At 41.5% G+C, this 27,536-nt stretch overlaps 1 protein-coding gene across 5 annotated transcripts; it reads left to right on the top strand.

Moving 5' to 3' along the window:
* Positions 1-654: 654 nt before the first annotated feature.
* Positions 655-27,536, top strand: map7b (microtubule-associated protein 7b). 5 transcript variants are annotated; one of them, XM_072361975.1, is made up of 19 exons: positions 655-840; positions 12,361-12,525; positions 12,669-12,746; positions 14,000-14,163; positions 15,429-15,546; positions 15,964-16,065; positions 16,496-16,606; positions 17,362-17,457; positions 18,643-18,762; positions 20,621-20,769; positions 22,640-22,779; positions 22,934-23,305; positions 23,388-23,556; positions 23,658-23,741; positions 23,822-23,872; positions 23,967-23,991; positions 24,101-24,209; positions 24,340-24,530; positions 25,771-27,536. In XM_072361975.1, exons 1-19 carry the CDS (start codon positions 795-797, stop codon positions 25,779-25,781), a joined length of 2,301 nt encoding a protein of 766 aa, XP_072218076.1. In that variant the 5' UTR covers positions 655-794; the 3' UTR covers positions 25,782-27,536. The 5 variants fall into 5 exon arrangements, with proteins under 5 accessions (XP_072218076.1, XP_072218075.1, XP_072218077.1 ...); XM_072361974.1 differs by having other exon boundaries at positions 20,597-20,769; XM_072361976.1 differs by lacking the exon at positions 17,362-17,457 and having other exon boundaries at positions 656-840; positions 20,597-20,769.

Below are 27,536 nucleotides of genomic sequence, written 5' to 3'. Positions count from 1 at the left end.
ATGAACAGCTGTTGATTTGTCCAGGCGGTCCAAAACTTTCTGGTATTGCCAAAAAAAACAAAAAAAAAGTTATGTTTCTCGAGGATTTTATGTGTCTGAAATTAAATGGATATTCAACGGTTCCACCTGTGGTTTTAAAAAAAGATCTATATGTATACACACACAAATCCTTCACCAAATAATCCTTAAAAGTACAGCTGGTTCTATTGGTGAGAAAAAAGGCAGTTTCATCTGAAAACAGATGTTTTTCTAAGATTATTGGTTAGGCAATGATGGACAAGGCCCATCATTAATTCAGCTGTTTTGGACATCTTTACTTTGGCTCTCGCAATTACTTTTACCATTTCGTCTCGCGGCCACTAGATGGCAGCATAGCACCTGTTACCTTATATATATCCCAAACAGTGTCGTTTCACTTTGCCCCATTTAAAGCTCTGAGTCTGCATAATGCAGCATATCCTCAGTGAGGCTGAAGCGAACTTGGCTCTTGTTTTTCCCCAAACATACAGTAAGTCATTAACTCCTGCACTTTTATCGCCCATGACTTATGTGAGGTTTATGAAGCACAACATCCATTAATTAAAGTGTATCAAAAGTTTATTTTGCACATAAATTACATTATTTTATTCACCACACATACAAAAGTTTAATTCAACGTCGCTGACTTGACTGTGGCATGTGTCGCGGCTACCTGCGCGTGGGAGGGGCCCCGGTCCCGATCGGTCTGGGGATCATTCCAGCGGGTCCCACGGGTTCCTGCCGCCGCTGATCCCTCTCAGCTGACGTCAGGAGAAATGGCGGACCAGGATGGCAGCGACACATCTCCTCCGGAGTCCCAAGGTGAGCTCCTGTCGGCAGGAAACCTGACTTTGACAACCTTTTCAAGTGAAAGAACTTTAGAAGTGTGACAGACTGGTCGGCGTAGTGCCTGTGTTTTTTTTTTTTTTGTTGTAAACATTGACACTGAATTACAGGCTCGAGAGCTCGGAGCCGGTCGGTCACGGGAATGGGATTACCTATCAACTAACTCACTCAACCGGTTACGTTTGTTAAACACGACCTCTTCTTTAAACCACTCAAGTGTTTTTAGTTTTACCTTTGTGGTAGTTGGGAGACATCGTGAGCTGCTCCGTCACTGGCAGACACCTGTTGCTGACATTTTCTCCACTGGTCTGAATGACTACAGATGACTTGACAGGTGGATTAAATAAAGAGGCCAGTTTTTGTGATGGCAGGAGCTAGACTTGTGACATGTCTTCAGGCTATGAGTTTGTTCTCTGACTTCTGAGGATATTTTCTAAATAAAATATTACCTTAGTTTATCTGTATTGGCTGGCTGGGCTTTTAATACTGAAAGTTTTCCGAAGAGGGGGGGGGGGGGTAAAAAACAAAAAGCTAATTTATGACGTCATGTCGTCTTTTTTTTTTTTACTTTTGGATTGGAAATGGTCACTCATGGTACTTACTGGGTTTGTTATTCGTCATTTAAAAGTGGATAAGATGAACTCGGTCTGTCTCAAAACAGCAGAATATAAGATGAAATCTTAAAATGAGATTAAATTGTGGGTCAGTTTAATAACTGAGTAGTAGCCACTATTATTAGACATGCGCCTTTGCAGTAATTTAACTCTGACTCACAGACAACAAGATGGTACTATTTCGCTTTTGTTACTTGAAATTAAAAATGTTTTGTTTTTGTTTTGTTTAAAAAAAAAGAAAGAAAAAATGGTTTCAGCTGTAGCCACGCCCCAATTTAGCAAAGAAACAGCAGGTGTTTTTTATCTACTGTAATTAGCAAAGCGCCTGCTGTGACGTCATGTTCGGGCTGTGTCCTCTGTAGTCCCAAATTACTTCAACTCAAGTTCATTTCACTGTATAAATGGGACTAACTTACTCATCTTCTTGTTGAAGATGGCAAAGTGGTCTCACATTACCCCTTCGCTGCTGTGCTTTGAAACCTTTTAGTTTAGCATAGGGTTGAGCATTGTAGAGCTGTACAGGCTGCACTTTTTTAAAAGAAATTTTGTTTTGGGATGGAAAAAAACCCAAACAAAAACGGTCTTTTCCACATGGTTAAAATGAGTCGTATTCCGGCCGTTGCCACTTGAAATAGAATGTGCCAGCGTGCAATGTGAGCCTTGATGATGTGGAAAGTACTGGCCATAGAATTTAGAATTTCCTCTGGAAATGCACAGGAGCAAAATGGCAGTGAAATGCAAATTGTGCAAGGGTAGGGCCACCATAAAGGTGTATTGGCTTGAAAGGTCTCAACTGACCTTTGATGTTAAGAAACACTTGTAAGCCGGTGTTTCAACACCGGTGCATAAGCCCGGCGGGGAGGATAATGATGCTTCCAATCAGAAACGGCTTGCTTTTACTTAAGCTTAAAACTCTCACTGTAAAAGACAATAATGAACTTGTTGTGGAGGAGATGCAACGTTCGTACTTAGACTCGGAATCCAAAATGCATGTCCTCAGTTGCAACTCTTTCCCATTGTAGTGAAAGTGCCGTTGACCATTAATATTCTGTTAAAATGAGAAATTCCCTGTATTGTGACACTAGCCACAACGCTGAGAGTCAGGGATTTTGAAGGGCACCGCTAATTAAAAAGTTTAAATGACATCATTTATGATCCAACTAGCAAAAAATAAATAAGTGCATAAATCAACCTTTCACTTTAACTTTCTGCAGCCTGCTGCAGGACACAAGACGGCTCATTTCAAGCATGTATAAGCAACTTCCATCAAAAATATTTCTATGCTGTTGTGCGTAAACGACTGCACAGTTCAGAGCATACGCGTCTATGGTTTAGTGTATTCAGTTGCTCTAGTGGCTCAGCAGCAGTGGTTTCCCCCTCTGATCCTGTCGTCCACATCGTATGAGCAGGGGGATTTTCTCATGCGAACGTCCGCCTTTAATTTCACGATGTGTCAAACCTGATACCACAACCTGAGGACATCAACCCAGGAAGTGGCTTGTATCTTGTTCTTGTAAACTAAATACAGGGGCAAATGCCAAGGGGAGAGTTATGTTGTGGTGTTGTGAACATTGAGAAATATTCCTAAAGTGTGCTTCTTGAGTTGTAATTTGAAAACAAGCCTCTCATACTGTGTTGAAAATTGTAATCCCTGTTTGTGTCCCTGTCAGATACTCACTGATATAATTCTGTGCTAATTAGGTGTGAGAAGGGCGTGTAGCACGAACTGATAAGGTTAAAGTCCAAGTGTAGGGTTACAGGAAGGCTCTGTCCTGCAGGGACAAAGATCAGATTGCTCGTCCATGAATGTGTTGGCTTGTGCAGCATGTGCTCTCCCTTAGGAGACGAGGCAGCAGGTGCTTAGGTTTTCCCCTGAATTCCTTCATTTGTTATCTCCAAAATAAGTTGTGATTTTTTTTTTAATATATATATTTACATACATTATGATAAATAACCAATATATTGAACTACTATTCACTTTTTAAAAAAGTACAGTAAGAAGAGAACTTGTAGATCAGAGCCAAGTTAGCTCTCAGAGGTTGTTTCTTTAAATGCTGTTAAATGTTTTTCTTGCATGGTGTGTGGATGTCACAAGGTCTTAATCTGTTATGCTGCTTATTTAGTCTCTGCATTAGTTTTTGAAGATATGAGCTAAACCTCTTGTAAAGCTTGCTTAGGCTGGTTTTTGCACTGCTATTTTATATTATTCTGCTGCAGTAATGTGGCCTTCAGTTACTGTATTTACTTACGTACCTTTTCTGCCTCAATTCCATGATATCTGCACCAGAGTATACTTTACGGGCAAGTATATGAAGTAAAGTAGTGCAAATCTTAGGGTCTACTGATGAAGCACGTAAAGTTACTTCTGTTCACTTATGAAGAGCGAGCTCTGAATTGAAAGATTGGCCGTTTCGTCATACAACCATGATATGTCAAAAAGCTGATGGCTCTTTAAGTGGAGGATGGGGGCAGGACCAGATACCATGTGCTCTCTGGACACACCCCTTCCACGCAGACGGCTCCAGTACTGCATTGTTTGATTTATTGTGTGCCTGTGAGTGAATCCATGGTAGTTTGTCCATCTGTGTTCATTACATTAAAGCGTGCCCGTCCTTTGCTCTCACACTTCCACTCACCCACCGATTCATTGGTCCACAGGCTGCTGTTGTCAGGGAAACCCTGTACTGGCACCGGCTCACCTTCCACTGCTGGATTTGCACTGAATATTTTAACAGCTCTGCCGGCCTCTTTTTTTGCTCCCCATGTATGCGTGTGTATACTGTAAAGCTGCTGCCTGTGTGATGGGATTCTTCTGACAAGTTTGAGTTAGTGGAATAGATGTTGCGAGGAAGAACTAAATGGATTGCTGTAAAAGTAGAGGCAGCATCTCTGAAGGAGTGCAGGAGCCAGAGTAGTGCAGTACTTACAGATCTCGCCTGAGTCACTCTTCTGGATTAAATCTTCTTTTCTGAGGCACACTACAAGAGCTCATCCTCGCACTCTATGCCTTGGCACTGCCATCGCAAGCAGTATAGATATGGGAAAGTGAGCTGTTCTGTTTCTCTTTCACACTCTTTCCTCATTTCACTTTTTCTTTACTCATCAGTTTCAGCGTTCTCATTATTTTCTCTACTTTTCTCCATCTCTATAACCCTCTTCTTTCATGTGTAGCTAGATATAGATAGCTGTTAGCATTTAGCTGTTAGCTACCTACATCTTCACAGAAAAGACACCCTGACCTCCATCATCTTCTGGCACCCAGGACTGACCCTACCCCCACCCACTACCCCAGGGTGGGATGGGCAGGGGTTGGGTGAGTTAGTCAGGGGCTCAAGTGTTAGCAACAGGACAGGCAATGCCAGATAGGAAAGGACGAAGAGGAGGAAATGATGGAAGCAAGTCTTCCCAAAGCAAGTGGAAGCTGAGGAGGGAAGGCAGCCATTCGGCTAACCTGTCACTCTTCACCATCACTGAGGAAGAGGAGATACAGAGACAGAGAAATGTGTTCAAGAGGAAGAAAAAAGGTATGATGGGGAAGCAGGGAGGGAAACTGACAGGGATGTAAAGTCAGTTTGCATGTTTGAGTGCGGTGTTAAATTATGTGTGTGTGCGAGCTTGTAAAAGTGAGTGAGGGCATTATCTGGAACAGAGAGTTTTTAGTGGGGCAGAGAAATGTTTAACCAGTCCCTAGAGCGTCACAGCAGCAGAAAGCCTGAAAATATGGATCCCTGAAGTCCTGTGCCTATTTGTTCATCTTTTTCTAATGATAGTAAATAAATGTGCAAGGAGCATGAATGCTAAAAAAAATGCTGTGTTCTGTCATAAAAGGTGTGTGTGATTGTGTCTACATTTGTTTGTTGCACTGTAAGCGGGTGCTGCTTGCTCTTGCCTTTTTACCCATCAAACTGAGCCCTTCAGACACAGCTGGCTGACTGGTTTGATGATGAAGGACAGTTTTGTTTGTGGAAGGGAAAATCAGCTGACAAGGCAAGATTGGGTCAAGACAAGGGCAGCGGATGAAGGTGTATGTGGCCGCAGTGCACAAGTAAGCACAGCAGTCAGTTAACAGGCCAGCGTATGTCTGCAGTCACACTTTCCTTTTTAAGTGGCACAACGGAAAATGTTTTGGCGAGTGCCAACAAGAAACAGCCGTTTCTCGTTTTCTGTTTGATTCGCATTCAGAATCTGAAGACTTGTGGGAGTGTAAATAACAAGTTGTAATGATTTATTTTTTAGGTGGTATCGTATTGCATACTGAATAAGAGACCGGTGTATCTGTTAGGACCATTATAGACTGTACACTCACACACAATGCTTTGTATGCAAGATTGTCCAGAAAAAAGCCTTTGCTCTCAGAAAACTTTGCCAGAAGACATGTGGGAGAGCCACTAAACATATGGAAGAGGGTCCTCTGGTCGGATCCCAGTGGCAAGATGTGCCAAGCTGATAGAGACATCACCCAAGAGACTTTAGGTGTATTACTGTAAAAGATGGCTCTAAAAGTACTGACTTTGGAGGTGAACACATATGCACACATCGTTTTGTCTTTTTTTACTTTTGATATTTTTTCCATTTTGCTTAACAGGTTTGGATTAATTTTGTGTTGATTTGTTGGGGGGGGGGGGAAGGAAAATGCCAAGAGGGTTGAATATTTTTGCAAGCCAGCTGGCTGTATCAAGAGAGAACTGAGCTTTTCAAATTCTTTTCAGGAGTGAAGGGTAGCAAGCAGGGAGATTGAAGTGAAGACCGTGAACTCTTGGAGTTATCTAAAAGTTTTACACGAAGCCTACTCTTTACATTTATCTGGAAAAACGTAGTCTTCAATAGCCATGTCACAAAAATAATAAACTGTGCTTCAGAGACATAAGAACATAGCCCAGTACTCAGTGTTTTGCTGGATAATTTGTGTTATTTGTTTGTATGAAAACCCTAATGTCATTGACAAATTGCTTAATATATTTTCTGTAACATAAAAATTTCCTAGTAATCTTTGGTAACACCAGGCATTTCCCTCATTATTAAGGCTGAATCGTGCCTGCAATGTGCAATGAATACAGCTTAGACTACAAAAACAGAAGCCACCATTCTTGCACCTTTTATCCAAGCCTGAATGCCTGTCCCAGGACTATAAAGGAAGGCTCCCATCCCTGCCCCCTTTGCCTCTCTGGTGGTTGGAGGTTATAGTTTGGCTTAGCATTAGCAGCAGCTAATCCTCTCAGGCAGCAGGGGAGGAAGGAGCTGCAGAGTGTGCTTGCCTGTTACCCACTGGCCTGGACAGCAGAGCATTAATCGCCAACTCTGACCATTTAATCTGACTGGCAGTGAATGCAGATAGATTGGGGGTGGGGAGGGTGTGCGCACACATGCACACACGGAGCACAAGAGGAAGGAGGGGCAGATTAAACAGTCACACTCTCCCTATGTCTCACTCTCAGTTACACACACTGTTGTTAAATGCATGTACACATACACGCACATAGACAAAAGGATGGGGGCTGGAGAGTCGCTACAACCCGCCTCTCACTGCCTGTCAACAGTAGTGACACGAACTGACCTCTTGTTTTCGTTTCTCGCTTTTCCTTCACTTTAAAAGGAGTTTTGGATGGAAATTTGACTTTTTTTGTTTGTTTTTTCTTCCAGTGTTCTCATTTGTTCCCTTGGCTTTATCATGGACTTTGAATTTGAGCTTATCTTCAGTTGTGAAGGATGTTTTCAGGAAGTAGGGAAAAATGCCCTCAGATTCAACTAGTTGGAGTGGAGGTATTGGCCAGGCGGACAGGTCTCATCTTTGAATCGACACGCCTGAAATTATGACTCACAATCCAGGTAAAGACTAGAGTTTTGATGCGGATAAAAAATGTGGGAAAGAGCCGGGGAATGACGTGCAACTAAGGTTTAACATCTGCAGCATGCACCCATACAACTTAACATTGTGTGAGCATTGCCACAGATCTTGATATCTTCAAGTCCACCAGGTTGTAAACAAGCTTTTATTATTGGCAGGCACAATTATGCTGCACATCAAACTGACCCTAGTGTGTTTGCAAAGGCTGTTAAACTGCTGGCCAGTGCGCATAAGCAAATATACTCAGAGCTATTTGAGGTTTGTTGGCTTAATGACCTCTAGAAAATATGGATAAGTCTTTGACATGCAGTCAGAGGACACAGCTGTGCCACAAGTACATCAGATCAGGGAGAAGTTTCTGTTTTTTATTAATATTTATGTTCGGATTACAAAGCCTCTCTGTGCTAAAATATTTAGTACCGTAGGAAGGCTTGAGAAGGCATACTTACAAAGAAAAGTGTACAGAATTCTGGATAACACTTAATAAAAAAAGGGTGTTTATGAAGTGTGAGTACTTGATAGTTCAAGAATCCCACAGGTTTTATATGGAATTAGAGCAACTGTATGAACTGTTTGTAATAGAAGTTGGGTTTTGTTGTTTCTATCAGACAGTTTATTTGTGAGAAACCTTTGTGTTTGCTCACTAACTGTTTTCTTTTGATTATTTGGATAGATTATTTAGGTTGATGATTGGACCACAAGCGCCATTAAGTTGAAAATAAAATGGTGTTTCTTCTCAGCTTGCACTTTTTTAATAGCTATGATTGCAGGCTATTCAAACTATTCCTCCATTTATTTATCGTTTTTCCCCCTAAGTTTGAATATTAGGGATTCGGCCAATCTACACTACAGTCTTTACGTGGTTTACTCCCATTTACAGTGTGGTCACATTAAATCCCTGCATTGCATTGACATGGCCACACATACAACTAACAGGATACCCTTTGATCTTCGGTAACCTCACTCACTGTGTAGGTAGAATGCCTCGAGTAAACTGCTTTCTTTCTGTTTGGTTGGTTCTGTTTCGTCCCTGTGATGGACTGGCAACCTGTCCCTGCCTCTCGCCCAATTACAGCTGGATTAGGCGACCCTGAACTGGATTGACCGGATATAGGAAATGGAGGAATGTTTTGTCTGGGATCTCTATATTTATAAGCTCGAGGTCAATTATTATGAATGTGCTGCACTGTCAGACTTCGTGTTCTTCAGTCTAAATGTTAAACCTGTATTATTGTATGATTAGGTGAAAATGGCTGAATTGTTTCTAGCCCATTCAGACTTAATGTAACACATGTGCTTTTAACTTTTATGCCAGATGTGACATTCATGTCAGACATCCAAAGTCCTAAATTTACGATAAAACCTGTTTAACCTCTTGGGTGATTATGATTTCACGTCTCTAATTTTGTAGTAGTTGAAAAGAAAATGTTTTTATGGGCAGTTTTATGTTTACATGAACATCCTCAGGTTTTAGAGGCCTTATTAAATGAAGCTTGAGATGGTAATCGGTTGAGAAAACATCACTTTAAAAGTTTGGTTTTACTGCACATTCTTGTTTTTGCAGCATAGAGTTGTTTTTGTTTGATACCTCTTAAATATATGGCTATTGGATGTGCATCTTTTGTCTGAAATGACTTCAAGCCACCCACATGTACAGTTTTGTGTACACGCATGCATTAAAAACACAGAATGATGCAATACCAATTGGATGCCCATGCAGTTGATTCTTTATCATGGGATACACTGCATCACATATTTAAATACTTTGGTAATGGGACTTCTGGATGCTGTCCAAATGGCAACATCCTTAACACAGTAACTGTGTGTGTGAGTGAAAGTAAAGCGAGTTGTGTAAGTATGGCCCACATTTGAAGAAAAATACATGCTTCATACAGCTTTCATGTTTATTCCTTTATGTTACCCATATTGTGTTCTGCTCTTACTCAGATGTACTGATTATATTACTACTTCCAGATACTCTAACACACTTCCCACAAGAATCAATTATGTCCTGTTTCTGTGAAAGTGGGTGCATAGATTAAGTAGATCGATCTTTAATCATATCTGCACTATAGCCTGTATGCTCTAATCACAGTACTAAGTGATGGATTGGCAGTTATTCATTTAGATAGTAAGTATATACAAATGTCTTCTTTCCGTAGACCTGTCTCCATTTTACTGCCTCCCTCTTGTTCCCTTCTGTGGCAGACCGTTTTTTTAAGAGAGGGATTTTTTTGTCTCTTTGGTGAAGAGCATTCCAGGTTTGTTCCTGTGTGGTGCCCCAGTGCATTCTGTCAAACTGAGGAAAAGGGCTTTTGCACTTTGACAGTCACTGGATGTTGACTTTGAACTCATTTCACACAAATAGATGCAGCTCCTTGATAGTTTGCCTTTTTTAAATGCAAATATATATAAGCATTTGACTTCTCATTTAGACTTCATGTCATCTCATTTATGCCATTATTATTTTTAATCAAAAGCCCCTTCAACCAAAAGTTAAATATTTACTCACAGCACATTAGCCTTCCCTCAATGAACTCAATCTTTTATTTGAGGAAAATGATTTAGGTGCAGGAGTATACAGTCCCAGTCCTGCCTTTCCTGTTATAACAATAGCCTTTAAAACCACATGTACCTGAGGCAGTGTAGACTCGTGAATGCTTGTGTACACACCTCTGCAGATGCCCCACAGACAGTGACATGTAATACCTCTTCAGCCGTGACCTCATGTCTTTTTCCAGCAAGTTCTTTTGTAAATCATTGTAAAACGAGCGAGTGTGTTTTGGATGGAGACGGCAGCAAAGGTTTGGATTTATATCATTCTGCAACATGCCAGCAGCGTTGAAATATGCAGGCAAGGGAGGATTGGTATCAAGTTTAAACGAGAGACTTCATCACTGCAGTAGGGAGCTCACTTGTTGCATTGGACAGGAAGCTTGTCAATTTACCCTGATTTGAGGATGTGTAATTGTTTTAAATCTTCATTCTTGGACATTTGGTCACAGTTTCTCTTCTTTCTCTCACTTGTCTGCACATCATTCACTTCTCCCAGTCAATGCACATTTGTGCACAGCTTTGTCACCAAATTATACACTGATTACATTTGTAATTGCCTCCTTGACTAATTTAGCCTGCCTTCCATCTCAAACTTCAAAAAGGCCAGTGCAAGTTTCCTGTTTTTGTGTCTGTCAGGACCACTATAAAAGCTCCCTGTCCAGAACGCTGACCTGAAAGTGCTGAGTCACCCTGAGCTCGATAGTGCAATTAATCCATATCATTGCCGCGAGCTGAGAGGAAACACTGCAACTCACTGGGGACATAATACATAAAGCACAGCATACTGTCTATTGTTTTATGCCCATTTTACCTCTTGTCAGGCTGAACTGCAGAGCACAACATTACTGTAGAGGCAGCATACACACAGTCGGGCTATTCTAGTCCTTTTTCCACATTTGTTGCCTCCTTGTGCCTCTCACACCACCACTCTCTGTCTACTTTAAACATTCTTTCATCCACAAAGCCTGTATTGCTCTGCTTCCTTTCATCATATCACATCAGTACCACAATATATCATTCACATTCATTCTATTTTTGGACCTTTATGCATTAATGATGCTTCAGTATGACTTAAGGGACACCAATAACACTGTTGCGGCAAGGCCAGGTTTCCTGAGGTAATCAGGAAGTGCAGTCATACCATGATCATTTGTACAAATAAGTCTACCGGTCATGTATGGACACACTTTGTGTTTCTGTTGCAGTTGAGGTATCATCATTCTTTTGAGAATTTCCTGTTCACTGTTCATCTGAATGATCTCATGTGCCTTCACAAGCTTTGCAAAATGCCCCACGTCACATGTCCTTATCAAGGAAAACCGAGTACATGGCTAATAAAACCATATTATTGCATTTGCATGCAACATTGGCGTGCTATTCATCAGCCGAGGTTATGAAATACGTTGTGTATCCCAAAACAAAAGGAAATCTGAAACAGATGGTTTCTGATACCTTCAGGTAGTTACAGAGTTTAAAGCAACTCCGCCGGTGTCACATAATCCTCCACATCTCTGTAATCATGCACTGCATTGTTGCAGTTCTTCCACTTTTATCACATGCTGTAAAGCCCCTCGTGTAAAGCTTTGTTACTGACTTCCGCTATGGCAAGTTTTTTTTTAACCAGCAGTATTTTTTGAACATCATTGAAAGTCTTACTGGATATTGCCTACCAGAGATAATGTAATCTCAACGAAGGTTAACTTTAAACTAGATAGCTTTTTTTTTTTTTTTTTTTGTAAATAAGGAACATGATACTGTGCTGATAATACCGTACAGCTGCTGCTATTATCAGGAGACAAATGCTGCTCTGCTGAAAGGTGTTTTGTGATCGAGTTTAGATGGTCAGTCTCAGCAGCGTGGGAAGTGGGAACCAACCAATTTCATTGGGTATTTCCATTTTTCCTGCTCCAAGCTGTTCTCTCTTTCCCTATAAGTCACCATCTAGTAAAAATAGAATGAGAAACAAATGAATTGCTAAAAGCCATATCCGTGTATTCTTCATTTTAAAGAAGGACTGATATGTAATGAAGTGTTATTGACATTTACACACAATATGATTAACCACTAGAAGTGTTCAAAAAGCCTCTGGGTGTTATTTGATACAAATCCACAGTATATTGAGTTTGACTGTACAAAATTCCATTGATTAAACATGTATAGAGATGAACCATTCCAGCAGGTGTGCTTGAACATCAGTAGAAGTGGGTTTGTCTTGCATATGACAGTTTATATAATGAGCAGTACTTGGTAAAACACCAGATGCAGCGATATGTTTAATTGTTTTAAGAATCACTCTGTTATGGGCAAACCTTACCCATGGAGGAAAGTTCCTGTGGAAGCACTGCCGCTGCGTATGAGTGTCATTTGGTAGTATAACATTTAAAAAAGCCTCCTACTGTATGATGATGGCTTTGTGTTCACCTGTCTCTGCTTTATCTCCTGGGAGTTTTGTGAAACTTGTCATCTTTCTTTTCTTTGCAGCATCCTACCCTCTGTATAAGTCGGAGGATGGCAGACTGTCTTCAGTGACTCATCCCAGCTCTTCAGGCTCTGGGCAGATTTACACCCCCACCCTGACTCCTATCCCCACTCCCACCACTAATCGCACCAGTAGCAGCCCCGGTAGTAATGCTGCTTCCAAAACAGGTAAACCTCACAGATAAATCGATGTATATTACAACGAGATCAGTCCTTGTTTTTTCTACTCCTTGTCCTTTTCCAGGCTTTTGATATTGCTCATAGATTTAAAAAGAAAAAATGTTGCTGTTAAACTGTTGTTTGTGGGGCAGATTCGCTGCTTTTCAACAAGATCGACGAGCGTCAGAGGTTGGCCCGTGAGCGCAGAGAGGAGCGTGAGAAACAGAATGGTGAGTATTCATTGAACAATGATGCTTAAAGGGGAACTCTGGTATTTTTAAACCTAGACCTTATTTCTAGCATGAAATGCGTTCATCTACTCACCGAGAGCAGTTTAGTGAAAGTCGTCGTCCTTCGGAAGATATTTATATTCCTCCAGATCCATATAACGGAGTGAACGGGACCATAGACATGCAGCCTCTAAATAAGGCATTATCTGTCTTTATTTCAACAATACTTTAAGACGAATGAATGAATGAATGAATGAATGAATGAATGAATGAATGAATGCGTACTATTGCTCTGTTAGTTCATAGCTGCAATATTGTTGTTATTGGCGGCTATCAGGGGGCTCATAGAGGGCTTTCTACACACTCGTCTACTGGGATGACATCATCGACGCCCCCCGCCGCTGCAGCACAGCTCATTTACTCCGGTAAGGACATCCATCGTACTCAAAGTTGTCGTCCACGTCGTCAAAATCTGATGAACTCACAGTGCAATAGTACGCGTTCATTCATTCATCTTAAAGTATTGGTGAAATAAAGACAGCTAATGCCTTATTTAGAGGCTGTATTGTCAATGCCCCCATTCTCTCCCATTATATGAATAGACGTGTATCTGGAGTTATCTAAATATCTTCCGAAGGACTTTCACCAAACTGTTCTCGGTGAGTAGATAAACGTATTTCATGCCAGAAATAAAGTCTAGGTTTAAAAATACCAGCGTTCCCCTTTAAAGTGCATCCCTCACTTTCTTGTTCATCTTTCCCTCAACATATCATAACCTTGGCCTGGTAGCTGTGGTGAATTGCCTGTTTCCTTGATTTGTTACATAAAGTCTAGGCTGAAGCCAGGCACCCTGTTGCCACGGATTCCATGTTGCATAACAGGGCAGTCTATGGTACAGGTTTCAGAATGGCTGGTGGTTTCTTTTATTTTTGGAGCAGTGTATAAGTGACATAGTGGAGCAGATGGGTTTTACAAAGTTAAAGCTTGTTTGTGTGTATTTTCTTGAAGTGTCTCAATGCTAATGCAGTTTTACAGCAGGCATACTCCTGGCTCCAGCTAAGCGGCTGTGGGATTTGGTTTTTGTTTTGTGCCAAAGCTTAGTCACATGACGTGCAGCTCACCCTTCACATTGTCGGTATAAGCCTAAGGGAAATTTTTCCAGTGTGTGCACCCATGTGAACACATTAATGCGCAAGAAGGCCAAAACCGGTGTTAATTATGTGTGTGTTCACTATATGTGCAACCTGCCACAGCTGCAAAGGAGGCTCAGTGGCAGGCGCGTGAGGAGCGAGCCAAGCAGTACTATGAGAAGCACCTGGAGGAGAGAAGGAGAAGGCTGGAAGAGCAGCGGGTAAAGGAGGAGAAGAGACGGGCCGCTGTGGAGGAGAAACGACGGCAAAAACTGGATGAGGATCGGGTACTTACTCACGCATCGTGTGCAAGAATGTTCATCCCGATTTTGCACTTTTCTCATAAAGTGATATTCTTATTCAAGCAGCAGTTGAAACATCCCCCTATTATTTGCACTCTTATTTCTCCTTTTTACTTGCACACTGAAATCAATGGAAATATGATGTCACAATGCCACAAATAGTTTTCGGATGGACCCAATTTTTGCCCCAACAAAGAGAGCATTTGGCAACAAGTATTACTGATTGTGATACAAAACCTTCAGTCATGAAAACTCTTCACTCACACACAGATGTTCTTAGAACTCTTGCAGCTTAAGACAAAGGAAACATTTGAAAAGATTGTAGGTCTCTTGTTCAGTAGCAAATCATTTCTCTTTTAACTTGATTTAATTTTGATTGATTTAAGCCACTGAGATCTAAGGTTCCTTTTAAGCAAATAAGCAAGATCCTGACCATTGTTTGAAAACATGCTAGAACCTGATATAAAATTGTCAATGTTCATGAAAACCATTTCTCAGATTCCGACAGAAGCATTAAAAGAACAAAACAATACATTTGGCTGCACCAGCACACGACAGAATGGTCATAGTTTCTCTCATATAATGCTAATTAAAAAGTTTTTTTCCCAAAAGTAACTGTGAAGACATTAGTCGCACCTTCTGATACGTGTGCTGGTTCTCCTTCTGAGAGCAATTCCATATTTACAAAGGTGCACACTTTTTGATTACTCTGTAGTGAAGTCTTCTTATCCAAATATGCTGTAAAAATGCCATCATAGCGACAGTCAAAGTCTGAGCTCAATGCTTCAGGACTTTAGTTCACAAACCAGCGGGTGGCATCAGAGTAGCAGCTTTCACTTCTTACAGTCTGTGGATTAAACCAGCATTTTGACAAACTGCACATACTATGCATGTAGCTGGTAATTATTTTATTTGTCAAATGCACCCAGGCCTCAGCTATTTCAGCTAGCTACTGCCTCAGCTAGTTTTTACTGTACTTTGGGAACATGGCTGGGGGAAAAAAACCTTTTGTGGACCTCTGTGTTTTTGGTATTGCAGCATTCATAATCTTAGGATTACTCTGAGATACACAGATTGCTTTGGTGTCCTTTTGAGTCTTTCATAATGGCTGCCATGGCGATGTACAGCACACGGGATAGCCTTCATTTTCAGAGACCAAACAGAATACACTGTACCCATTCAGAGTGCAAAAAAATTGCACCAGTACTTTCTGACAGATGATTTTGTCGTTGTGGCTGTTCGGATCAAAGGCCCGTCATGAGGCGGTGATTCGTCGCACTCTGGAAAGGAGCCAGAAAACCACACAGAAGCCCAACCGCTGGTCTTGGGGAGGAGCGCTGCAGACAAACATTCCCAGCACATCAGCAGGTACTTCATCTCACACCTTCAGAGTTGCTGCACAAACACAAAACTCTCCTATGGACATTATATTGTATTGAGACAGTCTTGTTCTGCAACCCCCATACTGATAGAGAATATGCCATTATATGATCACTTTTCTTTCTATATATATATTAATGCTTTGGGGTTTATTGAATATTTCTTTGTCGTCTCCCTGATGTGTCTCTCTCGTATAAATATGTCTGCCTGCCTCTGCTTGTATTGTTCTGCCATGTTTATATTTGAACTTTTCAGATCCGCTGCCTCTGTTGTTACTGCTTACTCACACCCTGTTCTTTCTCTCCCTCATTCTCAAACTCAACCTCTCTCTGGCTCTTTTTCTCCCTTTACCTGCTCTCTGCTCTTTGTTTCTCCGCCTTTTGTTCTCTCCACTCCTTGGTCCAGGTTTTGTCGAGTCAGTTTTCCTCTATCCACTCGACCTTGCTGGACTGGAGCACATGCAGGGTGCTTTCAGTTACTATCGCAGATATGGAATGACCTCCCAATGTGAATATTATAGCAGTGTTTTTCACTTAGCTGGCTAGCGCTAGAACGCTAGCAGTAGCACTGTAACTGTACAGCACCATCCTAGCTCACTCTCATTAGCATACATGTAGGCTAATGTGTGTGGCATGGTTAGTATTTGATGGTTTCTTTGCATGTAGCAGTCCGTGTGTTTGCTGAAGTTGTTTCCACAGCACAGGATCATTCAAATCATTTTGATTTTAGTTGATGTGTGACCTATTTAGCACTAATTAATTTTTCAGTGTGTTTGCTTTTCTGTAGCCGTGTTGGTAGTTTTTCCACATCTAACCTAAATTAACCAAGGTAGAGAATCCTCTCAGTGAGTGCTGGCTCCAGCTCTCTTTCCTCCTCTGTATTTTTCTCAGTCATCCTGTTGTTTTGATTCATTTTTATCATCTTTCTTTGACCCTAGATGCCGACAGAAGGTCGGTGTCCACTATGAATTTATCCAAACACGCAGACCCCATCATTACCAAGCGCCTCTCCTACTCATCTGCCACACTCCTCCACTCACCCGACCGAGGTAATGAAAGCAAACATCACACACACACAAAAGCTGGCATTTCCCTAGTTAGGATGATCTGCTTTTAGATGCATCTTTTACAGTATTTTCATTAGTTTAAGCTTAATGTTTTGTGACAGTCTCCTTAACACTATTTTGTAGAGTTCGTTGACCTTGATGTAAACCAAATAAGGAATTAAGGGCAAAGAACTTACTTGCTTTCTTGCTGTAACTAGACAAAAAATATGAAGCTGCAGCCCGCAGATAGATGGATTAGCTTAAATGATGGACAAATGGAAACGGCAAGTCTTGCTCTGTTTAAAGGTAACAGGGAAAAAAAAGCTATCATCACTACTAAAGAGCACTTAATCCACAAAAAAACTGAGTATGAATGGTTGCCATTGTTGAATAACTGTCTTATTATCCCTGTGAGCACACCATGTAGCAAACTCTATAGAAAGCAGTAAATCCACAGATATTCATCATTTATTTTCTCTCAGGTCTGTATTGGGATTAAACAAATTTGTTATAAAAATCTAAATTGGAAATAATTTGGATGATCTTTTTCATTCCTTATGCTAAGCAGAGCCATCAAGCTGTTGACTGTTGCTTCATATTTATCAGATCAACACGAGAGTGGGACTGATGCTCTCATCTGACTCGGCAAATAAGCACATTTCAAAATTTCAGCTATCGTTTTTAAAGTGTAAACTTTGTCAGTCCTAAGTTGACGAATAGTTCATGTATTCTTTGATGTTCTTTGGTGTTGCTGACAGGTTTACAAATGCGAACAGCCTCCACCCCTGTTATAGGCAAAGCTCAGTCCAAACCCCGCCTACATCAGGGGACGACCTCACAGCACAGAAACACAGGTGTCCTCAGAGCAACTTTTGGTGTCCTCTGTTACACTGTACACTCAATGTTGCAATGCAAAAAGGTCATGGGCTGAAAACTGTCATTCAATGATGTTGGAAAATCACAAAACGGGCATTTGTAGAGAGATGTGTACTTCTCCTCATCATAATTTTTTTTTCTTTGTAAATGCTTTGGCATAAGGTCAACTTAAACATCGCGACAAACCAAACAAAATGATGTTTTGTCCACAGTTCACCATTCGCTGCTATCCACTGTTAATGTTTGCACTTTGCACACATTGTGTGCACACAATTGACCCCTTTCTCTAATCCTCTGTAGGATAATCTTGTTGTTTTTGTGGGAACATAGTATGCCGTTTATTTCTCATCTGGAAGAACTGACACCCACATTTTAGATAGTCAGACTTATTTATCATCCTACACTTAATAAGCAATTATGTAGCTATTGTTATAGTGCCAAAACAATCTCTGCACATTAGAACGTGGGCACTGAGAAACCGCACACAGTTTGGTGTAACACAAACGTTTAGACCAAGAACCGTTTGAATTCAAAGTGGCACAGACGATTCATTTATTTGTACAGTTTTCAGCCCGGCGTGATCTTTTTCCCTGCACCCTGAAACCTCCAACCTGGTACTACAAGGCTGCATGTTTTGCTTGTTATGCTGTCTTCGGAGATTTTAGACAGCTAATTGGGTTATCATGAAGATAATTTTCTCAATATTGCCATATTCCTTCTGAAATACAATGGGGATATTGGCCAAATTTTTAACTTGCTTGCGTATAACTTGTCAGGTTATTTCTCTGAAAATGTCACAGAATTCCAAATGAAATAATAGTAGAAGAAAAGGCTGTTTCCTAAAATGCAGGTGCAGTTTGACCTTTGCGCCGCAGTGTTTATTTGAATGCTCCCCTCCCTGCATTTTGCCTTCTGTTTGCGCTTCACCGCAGGATGTTTGCTTCTTCTCATAATTAACAGCCTGGTGCATGCAAGTATGTTGTGCATAGTTTAACTTCACTTTAGCTCTCACCTGCTGCTATGCAGTCGCGGGACAGGAATGGGCCACGCTTTTGGTGATTATGCATAAGTTGTAATCTGCTTTGACTGATTGCATGGGCTGATCAGCAGATAGTTAATAGTTTGAACTGTTATCACACCTCAGATGTTATGTGTGTGTTAAGGGCTGCGCCGCCTTCCGTTGACGCCATGGGAGAGCAATGTGGTGAACCGCCTGCAGCAGCCAACGCACTCCTACCTGGCCCGCAGCCGCAGTGCTATGAGTCTGTCAGGAGAGCAAACAGGTAACACACACACACACATCTCAGTGTGAAGCCCGTTCTGAAGGTGGGCTGTAGTCAGAGAGACAGATGCTCATGGAAATGCACTTAAATCACTGACGCTTGTGCTGGTCATTTGTTACCACAGTATTTATATAGTTTATATTTTAGTCTCCTGACCAAAGTAGTTTCGGATGTTAATCAGATTTGGCCGGACTTAAAGCATTACGCTGTCTGAAACTTCAACAGCTTGTGTCAGGCACCCAACGCTCGCTCTCACATGCACACACAAAAACACACACTCCCACCAAAGTCTAAACAAATAAGCTGTTCAGGAAGCATCCAGCGATTGATACCATGCCTGGATTCCCTTTGCTGTTACCATGACAGCAGTAGCTTTAGAATGGTTTTTTTTTTTTGTTTGTTTTTTTACTGTGTTAGGGGGGGGGTCCCCACACTTAGATTTCTACGGACCACCTTTAGCTTTGATTATGGCATTTATTATTTCAGTAAGCCAATGTAATGTCTCAGGATTTATTTTTGTATTTATTTTTGTTCTGTATTGACGGTTGGAAAGTGAGATGGTTGTGTAATGTCTGTCCCAATGAGTTTCAGAAGAGTTTAAGTCTTGAATGTGTGATGGGTAATCTGTCTCATACTCCCTGAACCACTTTTACATCTTATGAACCTGAGGAATCCTGTCATTTAATCCAGGAAGAAATCGAAGAAGGAAAAAAAACATCTATTTATGTAAAAACCTGGTTGTTCAGTTTGTCGTCTGGCTTCAGTTTTTGGGCGCATAACATTGCTGAAACCTGACCAACTGAAGCAACCACAGATCATAAGTTGTATGATCTGCCACCACAGGCATGATGGGTACTCGCTTCATCTGCCGCTCTGCTTACCCTGATGCTGCCATCACTCTGGAACAGGATAAATCCAGACGCATCAGATCTTTATGCTTCATAACAAATTGAACCTTTTTATTTATTTTTTGTTCAAATAACCTCGCAGTTGAGGCTACGTAGCTCTTTTGTCCCAAAACCTTGAGTTTTACTGATATTTTGGACAGTTCTTAACCCACTTTTATTAGTTGCAGAATAATAATTTGACCCTTCTTAAACATAGTAACATTGGTACGACACAGCGTTTAAGAATGAGATGCTACTTAAAGCATCAGTAAGGGTTAAACAACTTGCTGCCATTTGAAACCTACTGATCACTATGATACTTTTCCAATGGGAGGATTTCTTCCTATTCTTCAATATTGTCTACAGTGTGTGTTTATGTGCTGTATTGCGCTGCATGCTCACTTCTTCTTTGATTATGAGTAGTTTGACTTGACTGAATGGTAAAATAGAAACACTTCCAACACTGCGGCATTCAACATCAGTTATTGGTTTGCCAGTCTTTTCTGTTTTCATCTAAACTTGGAGTTTCAAAGTAAAAGGAACATTTTTAACGTGTTAAAGTTTTGGATGTTTAGTTTATCCTTAAACTTGATCATTTAATCTGACTAATTCCTGTTCAATTAATTATATTGATCTGTCTCATTCAGTAATGCCAAAGTGATGGTTACTGTGTGTTTGTAGCTGTTCTTCCAATCAGTAGCACTAACACTTTCTTTCTTTTCTTCTCTGTTTCTACCAAACATTTTATTTTCTTTCCTTTCAATCCTCTGCTGGTCTTCCCAAACCCATGGCTTCCCTTTTTTTTATCCATCTGACATCCTTCCTTTCCTCCCTGATCCTTTGCTCTGTGCTCCTTTTTTATCAAATCCTTACTGGTATCCCACAAATTCTTCCACTGTTCTGATCCATACTTCTTCAAAACACCCTCACTTCGTACATTACTGTAGCCTTGCCTGTGTGTCCTCGCTCAGTGTCCTGCCACCCCATGGGCTCCATGTCCTTTAAGGCCCTGCAGGCCCAGCCAATCCCTCACTGTCGCAGCCAGGAGAGGAACCTCAGCAGGGAGACGGCTATCTCGTCCTCCACGACCCCACGGAGGAGAACCACTGGAACAATGCAGGTAGGAGGTGTCATCGACATGTGCATACTGGGAATAAGACTAATAGTAATACTGGCATGCTTGGAGCTAAAGTAGGTGATATTGTGGACTTTGACAGTGATTAAATGGTACAATACAAACGTGTGACCACAGTAATATTAGCCGACTGAGGTATTGTATTTAGGTGGAAGTTTGTTTACATAGGAATGTTGCCAGCATTTTGGCCAACATGTTGACAGAATAAACATAGTTCTCTCTACCTAAGCATTTTCTCACAGTGCTTAAATGGAAGGAATTACAAAAATTTGCTGAGCCAGACAAGGTGATACATCTTTCTCGCATTTACGTGTCTGAAATAAAACGTTCTTTGCGCTTGGAAAGGACGCTTTTGCTTTGCTCCATTATATATCAGTGACTTAAATGCTCTTAAAATTCCAGGAATATTGTTTATCACAGTTTTTCAAACGCAGTTTTTTTTTTTTTTAAATACCGTATTTTTTGGACCATAAGACCCACTTAAAATCCTTTTAATTTTCTAAAAAATCGACAGTGCGCCTTAAAATGCGGTGCGTCTAATGTATGAATTAATTCTGGTTGTGCTTTCTGACCTAGAACCGATTAGGTCTAGGTTTTTTTTTTTTTTTTTTTTTTTTTTAAATTCTTTTTTATGTGGTACACGGCGCTCAAAAATCTGTCAAAATGTTTTAGCACGGCCTTGATAAGCTACGAAGCTGCACTGCTTGATGGACTGAGCATTACGGCCACCGTAGTCACGAGCCTCGCAGAGTAATACGATCTGTGCTTCAACATTAAGGTGTGTGCATTCATTCATTCATTTTCTATACCCACTGCCCCAAAAATGGCTCCTGTTAAGAGACATGCTTAAGAAGCGAATTTCAACTCAACGCTATCAAGTGAGTTGAATAAAGTTTGATTTATCTGAGTTTTGTTTAGTTTAATGCGTCTTATAACCCGGTGCGCTTTATGTATGAAAATAGACCCGTTAGCAGTCAATCACTGATATTGCGGTTTATAACCCGGTGCGCTTTATAGCCCGAAAAATCCGGTATGTTGTTAGTGTGTTTTTTCAGTCAGAAATGTCAGAGTGTTTGTCATCACAGATACACACACACACACACACACACACATACTGTGACATCCACTGTCCATCTGTCCACTGCTGTCACAGCTTATGCCATTAAGGTTTTAGAGTGAAGGCATCTTCTGTTCTGTACATCTCCACACACTGACCCTCAGACATGCACACAGATAATCCCGGTCCACTCCACAATGCCACAGGTGTACCGTTTCTACCACGTTCGCTGATGTTTGGATACCCAAGGTCATGTCCATTTCCTGTGGGATTGCATTTATTTTTCACTTTTAAACAAGAGAATGGATGCAGTGTGAGATGGTGTGTTTTTAAAGAGGGTTGATTTTAAGGGTTTTGTACGAACCCTGCCTCCTCCCAACACATTTGTTTCATGTCTTGGTACCAGAGGTCATCCATGGTGAAAGAAAGGCTGTGTAAGCCTAATCCTGTTAATGATCATCTTCAACAACTGCTGTCAGTGGAGCACTTGATTCTTCACACTCGTTGCATCAGACCACTCCCTGTTTCTACCCTGTATCCCTGCTTGTCTATTTAAGATCGCATGTCTTTATAGCCCTCCAAAAAGCTGGGAAGGAAGACCAGATGTTTGGCAGTATATGTGGAGGTTGGGGCCAAAGGGGACAATTGATGCTGGGCCACAGTAGTGTTATTTGGGAGGGAAATTGATGTACAACCCTGGCCCTGATGTGGTTATGTATAATAAAAAATTTTAAAAAATGAAAAAAGTTTTTAAAAAGCATTTTTTTTTCTCTCTTTTTGTTTCACCTGCACCGGCAGCGAAAGGATCGTGACAATGTCAGGAAGTCATGGAGCGACCTGCCACTTCCACTGGCTCCCATTCTGACTTTACCCCCCAGCAAACGCACAGCTTCTCCTGGCAAGAAGAAAAGCAAAGTGGCAGCGCCCTCTCCTGGCAGGTAGGAGAATATCACTCATGTTGCATGTTGCATGGTGCATAAACTGAGTTTTATCTGGTATTATAGATAGTTCTGAAGACAAGAAAGTTGCTATAATGCTTGACATTAGAGATTGTGGGCAAATCTACATTTCCTTTTTTTTCTTTGCACTCAGACCCCCTCAGAAGGTAACAGGGCGCCCTCCAACCCCCAAGCTGCTGAAGTCTTTAGGGTCAGAAGACCCTGGAAACCTTCGACCTGTCAGGATTACACCTGAGAGCTCCCAACCCTCGACGCCCACCGCAGCCCAAGAGGAGGAGGAAGAGCAGGTTCTCAGCCCTCCTCAGCCTCGACCTCAGCCCTTGGGTCAGAATAAGACAGTGACAGAGCCGACAGAGAGTGCAAGCAGTCCTCCAGCCCACAAACCTTCAGCAGGTACCACAAATCCCGAGGAGGCGAGTCGTATCCTGGCTGAAAATCGACGGCTGGCACGTGAGCAGAGGGAGAGAGAGGAGGAGGAGCGAAGGCAACAGGAGGAGCAGGCCAGGTATGCTGGCTGTGCAAAGAAAAGAATGAGAGTAAAGGTGTGTGTGTGTTTGCATCATTGACTGAAGCTTGTCTCTACACAGATTAGCGAGGGAGGAGATGGCTCGCAGGAAGGCAGAAGAGAGAATAAGGAGAGAGGAGGAGGCTCAGCGGCAAGCAGAGGAGAGGAGAATGAAGGAGGAGGAGGAGAGAAAAGCAGAGGAGGAAAAACTTCAGAAAGATAAAGAGGAGGCAGAGAGACTCCAGAAACAGGTGTTGTATTTAGAAAAATTCATTTAGGACTAAAGGTTAAGTCTAGTTAGGTCTGCTCCTGAGACATCTCATGCACTTGTGTGTGTGTATTTGTATATTAGAAAGAGGAGGAAGAGGCTCGACTGAGGCAGGAGAGAGAGAAGCACTTCCAGAAAGAGGAGGCTGAACGCCAGGAGAGAAAGAAGGTGACATAAGTTAACACATAAAAACACATTATTCATAATGTTCAGCATATCACACCTTCTCTTTCTTTCCTAACCACCAGCGCCTTGAGGAGATCATGAAGAGAACAAGACGCTCAGACACAACAGAAAAGGTGACAATTCATGCACGGCAAAAATCTAGCAAACATCCAACAGAATGATCTTTTAAGATATTTTTATTCCCATTCTTTCATATCTCATTTCCAGAAAGTCAGGAATGGAGACGATGCCGGTAACTTGATATACGTTTCTTTGATATGCCTTTACTCTTCTCAAATATTTCCTCTGATGTTCCCATGATGCTGTGTCTGACGGCCATATTGATTTTCTTTAATCATCAGTGACCCCTGCTCCGTCTGCAGTGACGGTGTCCCTCACACACACTAGTAACGGCAACACTCGCCAGCCTGACCCCGACCCGACCCCCAGCAGCACAACACTGAGCCAGAGGTCGAGTGAAAGAAGTCACACAAACACCAGAAATAATTCTCTCTTCAGTTAATCACACCTTGATGTTATCTGTCACTGTAGCGAGGGTAAAAACGTGTGATCATTCACTTCCATTCTCTGTGTTTTACAGGGAGAACGGGGAGTTTGAGGAGGTGATAGTGTTGCCTTCACATTCCAGGTTATCGTCTCCTGAAGGAGAGGAGGAGCAGCAGCAGGAGAACGAGGAGGAGGGGGGGAGAGTTCCTGTCATAGCCTTCACAGAGAATGGTCTTTTAAAGCCTCTGAGTGGAGTAGAGGATATATCAGCCCAGCAGGGACCAGGTCACTAAGCGTTCCCACTTCTAACATCTGTCCACTTTCGCTGATTTGATTATCGTACATGAGAGCATTGAACAAGTGATGCTGCCTGTTGTGTATTTTAGTCTGTTACTGCTGCACTTCTGGCCAAGAAACACGAGCACTTCTACTACTATGGCTTATGTACCTCATTATTCACAAAACATTACTTTTCTCATATATACATGGATTTAGCTCCAGGTTTGTTCTCTAACTAAAATGCTTTCAAGCTTCACTTCCCTGTAAGTAATTCATTTTTAGGCTGATCCGGTGAAACCAATTAATATCAATTCTTTAAAAAAAATATATATATATATATTGCTCTATTGTTGCCAGCTTAACAGCTTTGTAGTTCGATTTTTTTTATTTATTTTAACTTTGTCAACTCTCGAGTGATGGTTCCCAACCCGGTTTCCCTGCTACCTGATCACTGGGACTGCTGCTGCACAGCATTAAAAGTGTTGGTTGTTTGTTTTATGTTGGAAACATCTGATTGATGCGTCTGATTAAAACTGACATTCACTCTCTACTCTGAGAACAACCACTAAACGCAGGGTCCTGAATAAACATCATGCTCTAATAATCATTTAAGATGATCTTCATGTGCGAAGTGGAGAGATGCAGATTTATCAGTCTGGTATATGAGCACGCTATATGGGAAATTTTTAGTCTCGTTTCGTCAGTGTCGAGGCGTGTTTATTCCAGGAATCAAGTTATTGATCTTAACCCCTCTGGCTGGGATGATGTGGAAAACCTTGCCTGTGAAGATGTGCTCGCTCACCTTCAAGCTGAGTCAGTGACACAAGAAGCATTCTCAGGAGAAAGGATAGAAGTGATGGATCTGATCAAACGTGCAGTTCCACGTTAATCAGCACTAAATACTCATCAGACTTCAGCGCCTGTAACAATAAAAACAAAAGCCTGTAACAGGCCGCATCACTCCTGCACCTCCGCCCTGGACAGTGTGTGCGGTCAAGGTGGCCATTAGTTCGTAATAAGGGGGGAAATTGGCTGGAAAGATGTAGCAATAAGGTTTTGGACATAATTCCTTAAAACACAATTGCACAAACAGTAGGTGAAAGGAATTTATTTATTTATTTTTTTTACCCCACAAGATTACCTCATCTTTCATCCTTAAGTCAGAATGGTGTGAAGTAACGCCGTTTTGCTCAGCATTTGCTTTCATAACAACCAAACTCTTTTCTTTTTTACTCTTGAAATTCAGATGTTGCCTGACGTTGTGTCGAGACATGAGGATTCCACACCCAGAGGGAGAGGAGCAAAAGTCAGATGGAGGTGGAGAAACATGGAACTGTTGGACTGCGTCAAAGGAAGGACTCACAGCACCAGATTTGTATACCCCCCCCTCCCTCCCTCCGGCTACAAAGAAGCACTGCAGCTGTTTCCCAAAGATGGTTTCTCCAAAGATCTCCGGAAAGCATCCCCTGAGAGAAGTCTCCTTTCCCTCGAGCAACTCTCAGGGAAAGAGCTAATCCTTCTGTCTCTGACCATGATGACACTCGGCCATCTTTGTTCTGTGTGCCGACCCAGTGCCCCCCCCCCACCCCCGATTCTGAAGCGAATGCCCTGATATCGCAGAAAGGCGTCAAACTCGCATTCTATCTTGTGACGTGAGTGAGTGTGAATGGGAAAAACTGATAATAATGTAAACTGAGATCACCTGTAAGTATCCAGCCATGATACTTGAAGATTTTTGTTGCTGTAGACATACGTTAATCAGATTTTCAGCATCAGCAATTTCTAGCTGGAACTTGTGCACGAGGCTCAGAGGTACGCGGTTTCATTTGTTTTTTCTCTTTAACTGAAACCTTATTATTCCCACGTTTCACCGCTTCTACTAAAATGTTACAAAAGAGTTGGGATGAAGGCAAATCAGCTGTTAAAGTTGTATTGAGACTACTTGAAAGTGTCATGTAATGTAATATATTCTGCTGTGTCTACAGTGTTTAAAACTAGAGGTTATGGGGGTGACACCGGGGTGGATTGAGTATTATGGACTTTAGGTTTAATAATGACTAAATGTTCTCTGAGAACAACAGAGTAATAAGATGTAAACTTTTGATTTTCTTTGGTTTAGTTTTTATTTAATTGCTGTACAGTTAAAATGTGATTCTTTTTGTTGCCCTTATCCTGTCTTCACTTTGTGTTCAAATTTAGAAAAAGGCTTCAAGCCCTTCCTTTTGTTTACCCTTCAGTTAAACCATATCAAAGCTGCATCCTACATCCTTTCACACTGACTCAGCTGCAGCACAGTGTTGGAGGACCCTGCTTGCAGCTTAGCCAGCCTATGGTGGCAGTTGGCAGACCTGCTTTGACCAAGCCAGGACTAAATGGATTTAAATAACGCACTGGTGACGTTCAAATAATCTGATTAATTCGATCATTTTGATGAAGAAATGCTGCTAATGTTGATGTTCCTTTGCCTTACTGCATTGTATGAGTGAGGTGACTTTCTCTCTACACTGAAGTGAAAATATGCATTCCTTGCATGAGCTTTGACATTCTGCCCATGTGCTCAAACGCCCCAGTGGCTTCATTTTGATGCAAGTATGAAAGACTGAGTAAGTGTTGTATCACCATATTAGAGCTGTTATGTCTGACCAATGGTCCCTCATACCTTTTCATTGCGGAAGGACATGATGGGTGAGGTTAAACACTGGAACTCAACCATCGTTTGTTTTTTTCCAGTTCCCAATAATGCTGCTGTTTGCATTTGATTCTCATACGTTTGCACTTCAGTTTCCTTGGTTATGTACTGCAGAACATGCCATTATCATGCTAACTAACTTGATCATAAATTATGCAAAGTGGATATTTTGAGGCCACAAAGCTTTGAAAACTAACTCAAACTCTTTAAGAAGAAAGTGGCTGGGATGAGTTCTTTGAACCACTGTAATACTGAAATTTCTGTACAACTATTGCAGCTATATCATTTGACAAGTAAATAAAACCTTTTCAATTGATTACCTA

The sequence above is a fragment of the Leuresthes tenuis genome, unplaced genomic scaffold (genome assembly GCF_036924035.1).
Source record: "Leuresthes tenuis unplaced genomic scaffold, fLeuTen1.0.hap1 SCAF_13, whole genome shotgun sequence".
In the NCBI taxonomy this organism is placed as follows: Eukaryota; Metazoa; Chordata; class Actinopteri; order Atheriniformes; family Atherinopsidae; genus Leuresthes; species Leuresthes tenuis.
The sequence above is the reverse complement of the archived record's forward strand: the minus strand, read 5'-3'. Positions and strand labels throughout refer to the sequence as shown.